The 11857-nt window shown below is 48.3% G+C and overlaps 1 protein-coding gene across 6 annotated transcripts in view; it reads left to right on the top strand.

The window, feature by feature from the left end:
- TWSG1 (twisted gastrulation BMP signaling modulator 1) overlaps window positions 1-10145 on the top strand; it is a 58955-nt gene extending 48810 nt beyond the window's left edge. For 2 of the 6 annotated variants that reach the window (XM_067014633.1, XM_067014634.1), the window contains exons 7-8: window positions 8580-8732; window positions 8893-8958. In XM_067014633.1, coding sequence (XP_066870734.1) covers window positions 8580-8689 — 110 coding nt within the window. In that variant the 3' untranslated portion in view covers window positions 8690-8732; window positions 8893-8958. Of the gene's footprint in view, window positions 1-8579 lie in introns of all 6 variants that reach the window. The other 4 variants (XM_067014629.1, XM_067014635.1, XM_067014630.1 and 1 more) reach the window with 3 other exon arrangements.
- The last annotated feature ends 1712 nt before the right edge of the window (window positions 10146-11857 follow it).

The raw sequence follows: 11857 nt of genomic DNA on the forward strand, positions 1-11857 counted from the left end.
TCTCTCCTTCCTCCAACCACCCACCCCCACCTCTGGCCCTGCCCCCTCAGCAGCACACCAGGTTCACTCCACCCTTGGGTTTTGCAGGAGCTGTTTCCTCTGCTGTGCCAGCTCTTTGTGCAGATTTCGGTTCCTTGTTCTGACTCAGGTCTCAGCTCAGATACCATCTCCACCACCATTTCTAAAGCAGCAGCCCCTGCCCGTGACCCCCATCCTGTTCCAGTTTTTTAATAGGCGGTGACGCCCCAAAGTGTCTACCAGCCTCTTGTTAATCATCTCCTCCTCAACTACTGCTGGAAGCCCATGAGGGAGGGGCCTTATTTCTCTGTTCATTGCCGCCCTAAACACAGTCCCCTGTGCCTGGAGGGCAGCACAGACTGTGTTATGGATGAATGAACTCAGTAGATCCTATCAGATTTCTGCTTGAAACGGTGGCTCCCCGTTGGACTCAGATAAAGGCCAGCTCCTCAGCAGGCTCTCAGGCCCGCAGTCTGCTCCCGCTCACCCCACCAGGCCCGCCTCAGGCCTCCTCATCTCACCCTGAAACAACAGAAAATCTGCATGCTAAAACATTTAAATACCTGCAATTTTTCATTTGAGGTCTGGCAATTAATATTCTTTACTTGCCTGACATGGTAAAAGTTCTTACTAATGTAATTTAGTAAATCAGTCAAGAAATAGTCCTTTAGCCGAAGTATGAAAAGAACTTTTCTGAAAGCCAATTTGACTCTCAAGCACGTGATATATTTTCTGAGGATAAAAAGATGTGCTTTGAGTTTTAATAAAGGGCATTATAAACATTCATCAGCAAGGACTTATTCCTCAATTGCTGCATGTTGTACTGTCTGTTATTTTAAGCTTATTCATAATTCACAAAATGCTAATGCAGTAATAATTTGTTATAATTTTTCATTTCCTGTATCCAGATAGATAGTAGGTGCTAAATATGGGCAGCCAAAAAATTTAAGAACTTTGTTAGATCCAGTACTTTGACTGCAAGGAACTCTGGAGAACAGCTTATTTATTTTTACGTCCTCGGTGTCAAGTACAAGCACCTACGTTGAATGTTCCTTCTGAGTCTGATCTTGTATTCCCTGCCTTTGGACAAAGTTCAGGATCATGTTCTATATTTCTCTTAACAATTTTGGGTTTGCCTCTTGTTTAAGTGGCCTTTTCCCCTGGTTTGGATCTGGAGAGCTTCTTCCAGATACTGCTAGTAGATTCTTCAGGTTTGGGGTTTTTCTGAGAAAATAAATTGGGGTATTGGTAATTAAACTTTTGAAACTCGTGCCTGTGGGTATTTGGGGAATAAAGCACGTACTGGTGGAATTGATGGCTGAGCTGGTCTGGGGCACAGACCCTCACTAACAGGAAGCGGCGGCATTTCTGAGTGTTTTCACCAAGGACTTTATTCTGAGGGCCTCTCAGCATGTGTATGAGTCGGACAGTCAAGGACATTGGCAGTCAGTAAGGCAGCGGTGATACCACAGGTGGTTGTAGTAGCCAAAGATTTTGCCAGAGGAGCGTTCCAATGCGTTTAATTCCAGCGGTTGAACTTTTTACGTCCGGTTCACTCATGGTGGCCCATTTCCACCTGCATTTTGTCCTTTTGGAGGAAAAGCTTGTGTGCATTCCCAGGAGACCTGGGTTGCTGGGGAGATTTTCATTTGCCTCTGCAGCTGCTCCAGGGGGCTACCAACCGAGAAACCCTAGAACTATGTATGATATTCTACAATGTGCTTAAAACAGTAAAAGTTTATGTTCACATTTGCTTATACACAAATAAAGTATCTGGAAGGATTCACAGGAAGGTGAAAACCTTGGCTGCCTCTGGGCGGGCAAACGAGAGGCTGAAGGACAGCATGGGAAGGAGACCCTGTCATCACCTGAGCTGTGAGCCATGAGCATGAGTTAACTTTTCAAAAAATACATAACTAAAACTTCAGTTTCAAAAAAGACACGAACAGAAGTATTTTTCCTTAAAAAATCAATTTGTAGCACCCCAAAGCTGGGTCCCTCTCAGTGACTAGCTACCCAGTCTCTGGTAAACATGCTAACATATGAGAGAGACAAAATTGTGTGCCACGGGCTTCCCTGGTGACGCAGTGGTTGAGGGTCCGCCTGCCAATGCAGGGGACACGGGTTCGAGCCCTGGTCTGGGAAGATCCCACATGCCACGGAGTAACTGGGCCCGTGAGCCACAACTACTGAGCCTGCACATCTGGAGCCTGTGCTCCGCAACAACAGAGGCCACGATAGTGAGAGGCCTGTGCACCACAATGAAGAGTGGCCCCTGCTTGCCACAACTGGAGAAAGCCCTCACACAGAAATGAAGACCCAACACAGCCAAAAATAATTAAATAAATTTAAAAAAATTGTGTGCCATGGGGAGTCTTGATAGTAACTGAAAACCCCCAAACTCTTGATCTAGTCACATTTTGTGACGGACAATGACATATGTTCAGTTCTCAAATTCTAATAAATTGTTTCCAAACAGTATCTAAGATTTGAGCGATAAGATTTTAGGACAGATAGTCCTGCAGTCTGTGTCTTTTTCTACCTGGGATTTACTTCTTTGTCCTTATAAAGGACTTTAAGAGTGTAAAGTCAGGCCACAGTATTCATTTAAACAGCCACGTCTCGGGCTTCCCCGGTGGCGCAGTGGTTGAGAGTCCGCCTGCCGATGCAGGGGACGCGGGTTCGTGCCCCGGTCCGGGAGGATCCCACGTGCCGCGGAGCGGCTGGGCCCGTGAGCCGTGGCTGCTGAGCCTGCGCGTCCGGAGCCTGTGCTCCGCAACGGGAGAGGCCACAGCAGTGAGAGGCCCGCGTATCGCAAAAAAAAAAAAAAAAAGGAAACAGCCACGTCTCAACTTCCTTAAACTAATCAGAACCAGCAAAAACATCAGCAAGAAAACTCCACACCTAGACTTTAAAATCCCATGAGAATGCTCTTTAAGAAGAATGTATTTGTGATTGAGTAAAGCACACTGACCTAGGACTCCCCTCCGCTGCCACCGTTTACTGTCTGTGAAACTACTGCCTTTGGGGCTTTTCTCCATTCCCTGTTCCTCCTTCCCTGATGGTGGGGCCTCCATGACATTCTTGAGTTGGAATGTCCTTGCTCAGTGCCAGTTTATAAAGAGCTCAGTACACTTGGCAGGACTCGGTGACCTGGGGGAGGAGGAAGCACAAGAGTATGATCATTCTAAGGTAATTGTTCATTTATTAAATCAAACCGTGCCTCTCAGAGTGTCTACAGCCCTCCTTTTGTGAGTTGTCTGAGTCGACCTACCAGGTTTCCTCCCAGGGACCTTCTGACAGGAGTGCAGACCTCGGAACAAAGAGCTCGTTCCAGAACGCCCTGGAGCACAGACTCTCAAGGGATTCCTGGGCCCTGGCAGGAGGCCAGGCAGGCTCCTGCTCCAGGCTCCAGAAATGGATCAGACCGCTTGAAAGAACACATTCTCTTACTAATCAGGAATCTTGAATGAAGTTCAAGAGGTGCAGGTGTTCGGCAACTCTGGAGACTAAATTCAAACCACAGAGCCCCTGCCTTCCCCTCCGCTGCCCAGGGATGTGGGCTGGTGGGGGCCCCATCCGCCATGCAAGTCACCTACAGCCCTGTCTTTGTGCCCAAGGCTTTCCCATTCTTTTTCTCTCTGATTTCTAGATGAAAAGAAAAACATCCACTGAAAGTAGGGGAAAGGAGAAAACTATTATGCATTTACTGCTTGATTTTCCTGATAATAATGGATTCGCAAAATGGATGGGAAAATAAACCCCCATGATTCGATCATTTCTCAAATTCATATATTTTTCTTGAGAAATGGGTGCACTGAGCAGACAGGCCTGGCAGTCAGGGCTGGGCCTCTTCTGGATGCTTTCAAGGCCAAGCTAAATGCAGAGCAAGGCAGCGGCAGGAAGCTGGCCTCACAGCACGCTCTGCTGGCCTTTTTGGTGTGTGAGGGGGCTTCTACCTGCCAGGTCCGGAGCCTGCGGGTGATGACTGCCCTCCGGGGGTGGTGCCATGGCACCATGCAGAGTTGCACCCCCCCCCCCCCCCGCATCATCCATGTTATAGTTAGGTTACCGTGTGCATTATCTGAGCACACCTGGAATTGCCCCTCCGGTCACAGTGCTCAGGGGCCAAGTCACAGTAACCTTGGGACCTGGGTCCCTTGCTGGCTGGACCAGGGAGCATAGGTGTCCCAAAGCAGCCTGCTTCCCAGCAGCCAGTCTGATGGTGAGGTGGACCTCACGATGTGGACCTCGGCTATCCTCTCCCGGGTGTGAGGACCAGGAGCTGCTCAAAGAATGGTGGCTCGCAGTGGGGCCTGACCGACAGAATGACGTCAGGAGGACCAGCATGGCCCGATGGGTCCTGTGCATGCCGGAATTGTGAAGGGACAGAAAGGGGTGTGCAGGCTGGCTAGTCCCAAGGCAGAGCAAAGTCTCCACGGCACAGGCTCTGGGCCTGCCTGAATCCAGAATGATCTCAGCCCCATGTTTTTGGCTTTTCCTGTATCCTTGTGTGGGTGTTTCCTTGCAACGAACCAATTTTCTTGAGAAATTTCAGTGAGTCTCTGTTCTTTACAGCCCCAATTCCCAAGTAATATAATGTTCTCCTAGTATTTTTTCTCTACCCAGATGTACCTGTGTATTTTTTCTTACAAAACTGGATCAGTGAAATGCTATCTCTTTAAACTTGACAATATATTGTGAGAATTCTCATAAATATCACTAAAACTTTGTAGAATTTCCTCACCAGGTACCCAAACTTCTGAATAGCTGTCATCACACAGCGAAGTCTGGTCTGCTGCCCTCCTACTGGAAAGCGTCTGCCACAGAAACCTAGCACCCAATTGGGTGAAGTTGTCCCCCCAGAGCCCATCCAGCCCCGGTCCTGGCCACGCCTTGCTCGCCTTCCCCTGGCCCACAAGACTTCTAGCAACAGTTCTCACTGTCTCTGGCCAAAACCAATTTTTCAAGAGCAGAAACATATTGGAACTGTCAAAAGAACATGAAATGAGCCACAGAAAAGCATGAAGCATAACTTAAACAGTTGTTCTGTGACATTTTAAAAAGAGCAAATATGTCATCAAGGTAAAAAACTGAAACAGAAACCGAGCACTTTGGTATCAGGTGCTTCACATGGTGAAGATGGCCCTAAAGCCAAACCATCTCAGTGGGCTGTCAAGTGACATGGGTCTTTCAAACAACAGCTGGTCACCCTCTGCCCACGCCTCTCCTGCTCCGGGGTCTTTGAACATCTGCTTCTGTAGCACCTTTGGCGGCAGCTGCACCTCCCAGGTGCCTTGGTGTCCCTGAAGCCTGGAACCCAAGGACCCTAATGCAGGGCACCCCAGGGCCCCCTCATTCTCCACGTGGCGGCCCTGTCTGTCCCTCAAGCCCTCGGCACAAGCCGTGTGGTGGCCTCTTCCCCGCCCACCATTGACCTGGGCCGAGCTCCGTCCTGATCCCTGCACTTGTGGGTCACAGCCGGCATCGCTCAATGCCAAGATGCTGTCACCACTGGCACTGCTGCTCATCCATGTTTGCTCCTGCCCCTTGTCCCTCTGGGATCTCTCTAGGGTCATGCAGAAGATTGGAGAAAACAAAGAAACCTCAAGGCTGTCGTGCTGGCTTTGTCCACGGCTGCATGTCTTAGGGACACAGCAGGAGAAAAAGAAAGAAAAGTTGCTCACTCCCCACGGTGTCTGCATCTGCACACCCTCCTGGTGCTCACACGGGTCACACAACTGTCAAAACTCATCCCGCTGAACACCGAACGCCTGTGCGTTTGGCTGTGTTCATTATATCTTAAATTTTTTCAATAAAAAAGTCAAAGCAGGGCTTCCCTGGTGGTGCAGTGGTGGAGAGTCCGCCTGCCGATGCAGGGGACACGGGTTCGTGCCCCGGTCCAGGAGGATCCCACATGCCGCGGAGCGGCTGGGCCCGTGAGCCTGCGCGTCCGGAGCCTGTGCTCCGCAACAGGAGAGGCCACAACAGTGAGAGGCCCGCGTACCACACACACACACAAAAAAGTGAAACCAGAGAGTAGCGCCACATAATATCCTGCCTAATAATATTAGGAGAGGATGCAAATAAATCAGCTTTTCCCCTGGGCTCCCTGAGTTGGCCGTCGGGCCCTGAGTCCCGTCGCACCTCTCCCATCTCTCACTTGGCTGATGTGCAGCCTCCGGCTGGTCCTTCCGCCTCTGCTCCTCACACCTTCAACCCATCCTCCTCACGGCGCACCCCAGGACCTTTGTAAACTGGAAATATTTCCAAACTTCTTCTGGCTTAAAGTCCGCAGTCACTTCTCATCTGCTCTCTAGAGGATAACATCCATGCTCCTAACGGTGCACCACCCACCTCCGTGAGTGGCCCTTGCCCACCTTGCTAGCCTCTGCTCTCACCCCTGCCTGGCTCCCATTTTGTGCTCCAGAAACTAAACTGCTTCCAATTCCTCACATGCCCTGCTTGCCTCCTGCTGGAAATGCCCTTTCCAAAACCACCAAATTAGAATTGGTGCCAGGAGAAACACGCACTGTGCTTATGGGCTTCCAAAACAGCGGTCAGGTTTTATATTTTCACCTTAAATCAGGACAGGTACCCAGTTTCACCTGTGAGCCAGAAGTGATGTGATATGAAGATGGTGCCCCAGGCGGGGGCCTCAGGCTGTCGTTTAAGCTCCAGCTTTGCCCTTGACCGAATGCACGTCCTGCGCGGGTCACTGAGCAAGTCTCAATCTCATTTCCTTTTAAGTAAAACCAGGGTTACAAGCACCCGCTGTAAAGGAGGAGGAACCCATGAACTGTTGGATGCAGCGAACTCTAAACTTTTCAGAGACACACAAATGGAAGCTTAAGGCGAGCTGCCTGCCGTGAGCACAGGGGCAGGAGCAGAGCCCACGGTGGGGCCTTAGTGATGTTTTGTCATATGGGTTCTGTTTGAGAATCCTGGGAAGAATTGTCTATGGCTGGCTCTGGCACATGAAACACACTATTGGCTGCTCCATCAAACGCCGTAAGGATTCCTTCTCCAAGGGCATATTTCAGAACCTGTAGCATCTGCCCCCAATTATGGGTCATGGTAATGCCCCTCACACAGACACAGTGTGCTCCAGCACAGACAGGCTGTGGGAAAAATTTAGGACACACAGTGGACAGAGCTCTGGATGCAAGAGAACCAGATTCTGAGCCCTCCTGTGTCACCAGCTGGACCTCCTGGTCTCAATTCCCTCACCTCCCAGGGCGAAACTAGTGCTAAGAACCCCTCTAGTTCTTACATTCTGTGTGTGGCTGAGGTAGAGGTGCAAAATGGGTGCTTTAGAACTGAGTTTTGATTAACATCTGTCTTTAGGTGACTCCAGGGTCAATCGAGCCACAAATATTAACTAATCTACAATTATAGTCCAATCTGGCCATTCTCACCATCAATAAAATATACTGAGCTCAGTCTACCAGTTCGTATGCTGATTTCTTAGGTGAAATCTCTTTTTCGTAGGACTAAGAGGTCCTCCATTTAAAAGAATTAGTTAGAAATGAGTTACATTCGTTGCCTCTGGGGAATGGGGCTTGACTGGAGGGGGACAGGGAAGCATCATGTCAGATCTTCCGGACTTTGCTTTCTACCTTCTGAATTTTGTGCTTTCTGTTTATACCAGCGGTTCTTTTAAAATAGTCACATAAGTAGTTACTGATGAAGTGACTGTATCTGGGACTTACAGGGTGGGGAGATGAAATGGGACCGGCCATGTATGGAGAACTATTGGGTGGGTGATGGCTACTTGGGGAGTTCCTTATACTGTTCTCTCTACTTTTGGATATGTTTGAAACGTCACGTAATGAAAATTTTAAATAATAAACATTTCAATTTGTTGAAAAGCACACTAATGTCATAAACTGCAAGATTTTGCATTATTTTCACCTTTTCCTTGAAAATTTTGTTACTGTAATAAAAACACAAAGAAAATTCCTTGTAATGAATCAGTTAAATTATTCCATGAGGAATTAGAGTGAGAAACCAGGGATGAGACTGGAGTCACTGTAGATGAAATTTTGCATCCCCCCAAATGTATATGTTGAAATCCTAACCCCTGAGTTGATGGTGCTGGGGGGGGGGCTTTGGGAGGTGATTAGGTTATGAGGGTGGGGCCCTCATGAATGGGGTTAGTGCCCTTGTAAAAGAAGCCCCAGAGAGCTCCCCCACCCTGACCACCACATGAGGGACACAAAGAGAAGACAGCCATCTGTGAGCCAGGAGGCACCAAATCTGCAGTCACCTGGATCTTAGACTTCCAGCCTCCAGAACCATGAGAAATGAATGTGTGTCATTTATAGCTGCCTGCTCCATGTACTTTGTTGCAGCAGTGCCTAATCCCTGCAGAGTGGCAGAGCAGGTTAGACGGTCACTTTGGGACATGAGCTACCCTCCCGCAACCTGGTCTGTGCCAAGGTAGACACTGTGTCAGTCTGAGGACGTCCTCAGACACCAGGACGCCTGTGTTACTGACTGAGCAAAGCACCTTCGTTTGGGGGCACTTTTCCTGTCTCACTGACTCTTTCTTCCTTTAGGGAAACGTGGAAGAAGTCGGGCCACTGACCACACAAGGACAGTAAAGAGGGGTCAGACAAGCACCATGAAGGGCGTTCTCCTCTCTGAATTGAGAAAATGGCTTTTATAACCACACACCTGAGCAAAAGCTTCTGTTTTCTGACTATCTGACAGTGAGTGAAGGAGTGAACATATAAACAAGGGTTTCTGGCATTGGGGGAACCACTGGAAAACCTGGGCTTCGATACCACTTGGAGCAGTTTCCCACTGCTGTTGTTAAAAATTACACCACAAACTCAGGGCTTAAAACAGCATAAATTTGTTCTTTTCCAGTTCTGAAGGTCAGAAGTTCAAAATCGATGTCACCGGGCCAAGGTCAAAGTACCAGCAGGGGAGGTTCCTTCTGGAGGCTGAGAATCCCTTTTCTCGACTTTTTCAGCTTCCAGGGGCCACCTGTGTTCCTGGGGGCTCACAGCCCCTTCCTCTCCTTCCACGTGCCTCGCTCCAGCCTCGCAAGCTCAGATGGCTTATTTGAAAACAGTGGGTTTGACTCTAATATTGTTTTTCCTTTGGAAGACCATGTCCTTCAGGATTTGACACGTTTGAGAAAGAAGGAAATCTACATCTTGGGGCTCCTCATCCTTCTCTTTTCCCTCTCCTCTCCAGAAGCTTCAGCATCCGTTTGCATCTCCCTGAAGCAGTGATCCTCAACCAGGGGAACAACAGTTTCTTTCTGGAATGAGATCTGTCAGATTTATTTAGGAGAGAAATATGTAAAAATGCAGATCAGGCTGTGACAGTATAAATCACAAATGGACACAAGCCTAGGCCAGTGGGGGCCACTCCCTACAGTGCACGATTGCCTGGGTGCATTTATTGCTTGCTGGTTATTTTTAATCTAACATGACTGATAACCAGTGTGTTGTGGATGACAGAGAATTGAGCAGGGATGAGCTGCTTCCATCCAGGTGGGTGGTCAAGGCTGAGTTTGCCTATCCACACTCAGGTGTTTTTGTGGCCCACACACAGTTGCGTGGTTTGGAATGCCAAGGCTTCCTTTGAATTCAATGAGTCTGAATTCAGTGCTTTGGGAAAATTTTACTCCCTCAAAAGGACTCCACATGTCTCCAGGCAGGACCTGTACTTTTTGTGTGTCAAATAAAAGACACACACATGGGCTTCCCTGTTGGCGCAGTGGTTGAGAGTCCGCCTGCCGATGCAGGAGACACGGGTTCGTGCCCCGGTCTGGGAAGATCCCAAATGCCGCGGAGCGTCTGGGCCCATGAGCCATGGCCACTGAGCCTGCGTGTCCGGAGCCTGTGCTCCGCAACTGGAGAGGCCACAACAGTGAGAGGGCCGCATACCGCAAAAAAAAAAAAAAAAGACACACAGAACAGTGACTCAGGTTATCATGGTACCAAAATATGGGAGGGTGGGAGCAAATTGTTATGATCCAACACCACTCTCCAACCATGGCAATGCTCTTGGGTCAAGCATCCTTTCAAATTGCATATTTGTGGGGCAAAAAAAAGAAGCTCCATTCAACAGCTGGAAAATTACTGAAAACTTGGACATTGGCACATGGCAAACAAAAAGAAAGAGAGAGAAAGAAAGAAAAACTGTTTGAAGTAAGAGGACAAAACAAAGTTTGACCAGCTCCCTTGTTTAACAGCATGAGCCACCTCAGAATTTATGAGGTCCCCAAAACTAGGTTTGCATAATGAACAATCAGAGCATCTGTAAAGCAGCAAACACATGGAAATCATGTTAAGAGCAAAACCACATCTGCATAACAAATGCTGGAATATTGCTCTAAACAATGGCTGGTCCCTGGCACTTGATGAAAACCCAAGAATGCAGAACAGTGTGGGTGCTTAAAGCAAATGGGGTCAATGGCAAGACGGTGAACAACCCCAAGTAAGCAAGTCTTCCTTTTTAGATGCTTCTACCCCTAAATATGTTGTGCACATGTTGCATTCTTAGCCCAGGGAACTTGGCCATCCCTATGACAACCCCATGGACCACTGTGAAAAGCATGAAGCCAGGGCTGTACGGTTGATACATCTTTAAAATGGCACATCATGGGCTTCCCTGGTGGCGCAGTGGTTGAGAGTCCGCCTGCCGATGCAGGGGACACGGGTTCGTGTCCCGGTCCGGGAAGATCCCACATGCTGTGGAGCGGCTGGGCCCGTGAGCCATGGCCGCTGAGCCTGCGCGTCCGGAGCCTGTGCTCCGCAACTGGAGAGGCCACGGCAGTGAGAGGCCCGCGTACCGGAAAAAAAATAAAAATAAAATATAAAAATAAAATGACACATTGTGTCAGGTCTCTTTACTCTTAAATCTCTCCATGTAAGTGGCATATAATCAGACAGTCTTTTTTTTTTTTTTTTTTTTTTTTTGCAACATCTGAACATCTGATACAATTCATGACAATATTAAACTGGCTACATTTGTAAATCACTGATTCAGGCTCTTTTTTTTTTTTCTTTTACTAAATTTATTTTATTCACCGGGTGGGTCGTGGACCCTCTCTACTGACCCTGAGTGGCCACCTAGACTGAATTTGCCTAGAGGGTGGGCTGTCGGGTTCCTGCTTCCCCACCTCGGCGCTCCAGTCTCCTCAGAGCTTCTTGCACTTTTGAGAAGAAACAGCTCCTGGATCAGATGTCTTCAGGGTGAGTAACCTTGTGAAAATGCACCTGTGCTTAAATTGTCTAATAACCTTGTCAGGCTTGTGGTTGGAGTCCCACCCTGGAGAGATAATATAATAGGTCACAGCTGCTGAGGTACTCAGAGGACCTGGCTAGAGTCCCGAATCCTGGGTCAGAGTCCCCGGGTTTTGGGTTTCTGCCTTTGTCTATGTTTGTCTATGTCTGACTGTTTTATTGCTAGGATTGGCCAATCGGGGTTGGCTCTTGGATGACTTTAGCAAAACTTTATTAAACCTGATATTGAGTCCCCTGAGTCAGGAGATAAAAGACATTGCTCCTGTCTAGAAACCTTGCCTTATGGAGGTGTCGGGTTTTCACCTGTGCCTAATGCGATTGGTGGTATTGATACAGGTGTGTATTATTAATGGAACCAGACCTGATTACCTTGTTGGGGTGAGAAGGTAAAGGAGAAATGGGAGCTAGGAGAAATCATCTATTTCTGAATGGGCAGTCAGCATGGTTTAAAAAGCACAGCTGTGTGTCTTTAGTGACTTAATGAAAGAGATGAAAGAGAAACAAAACAGGTGGGGCAATGCTATTAGATATTTAAGGAAGTTTGAGATTGTAAAGGCAGTAACGGGACAAAC

Source organism: Kogia breviceps, chromosome 15 (assembly GCF_026419965.1).
Source record: "Kogia breviceps isolate mKogBre1 chromosome 15, mKogBre1 haplotype 1, whole genome shotgun sequence".
Lineage (NCBI taxonomy): Eukaryota > Metazoa > Chordata > Mammalia > Artiodactyla > Physeteridae > Kogia > Kogia breviceps.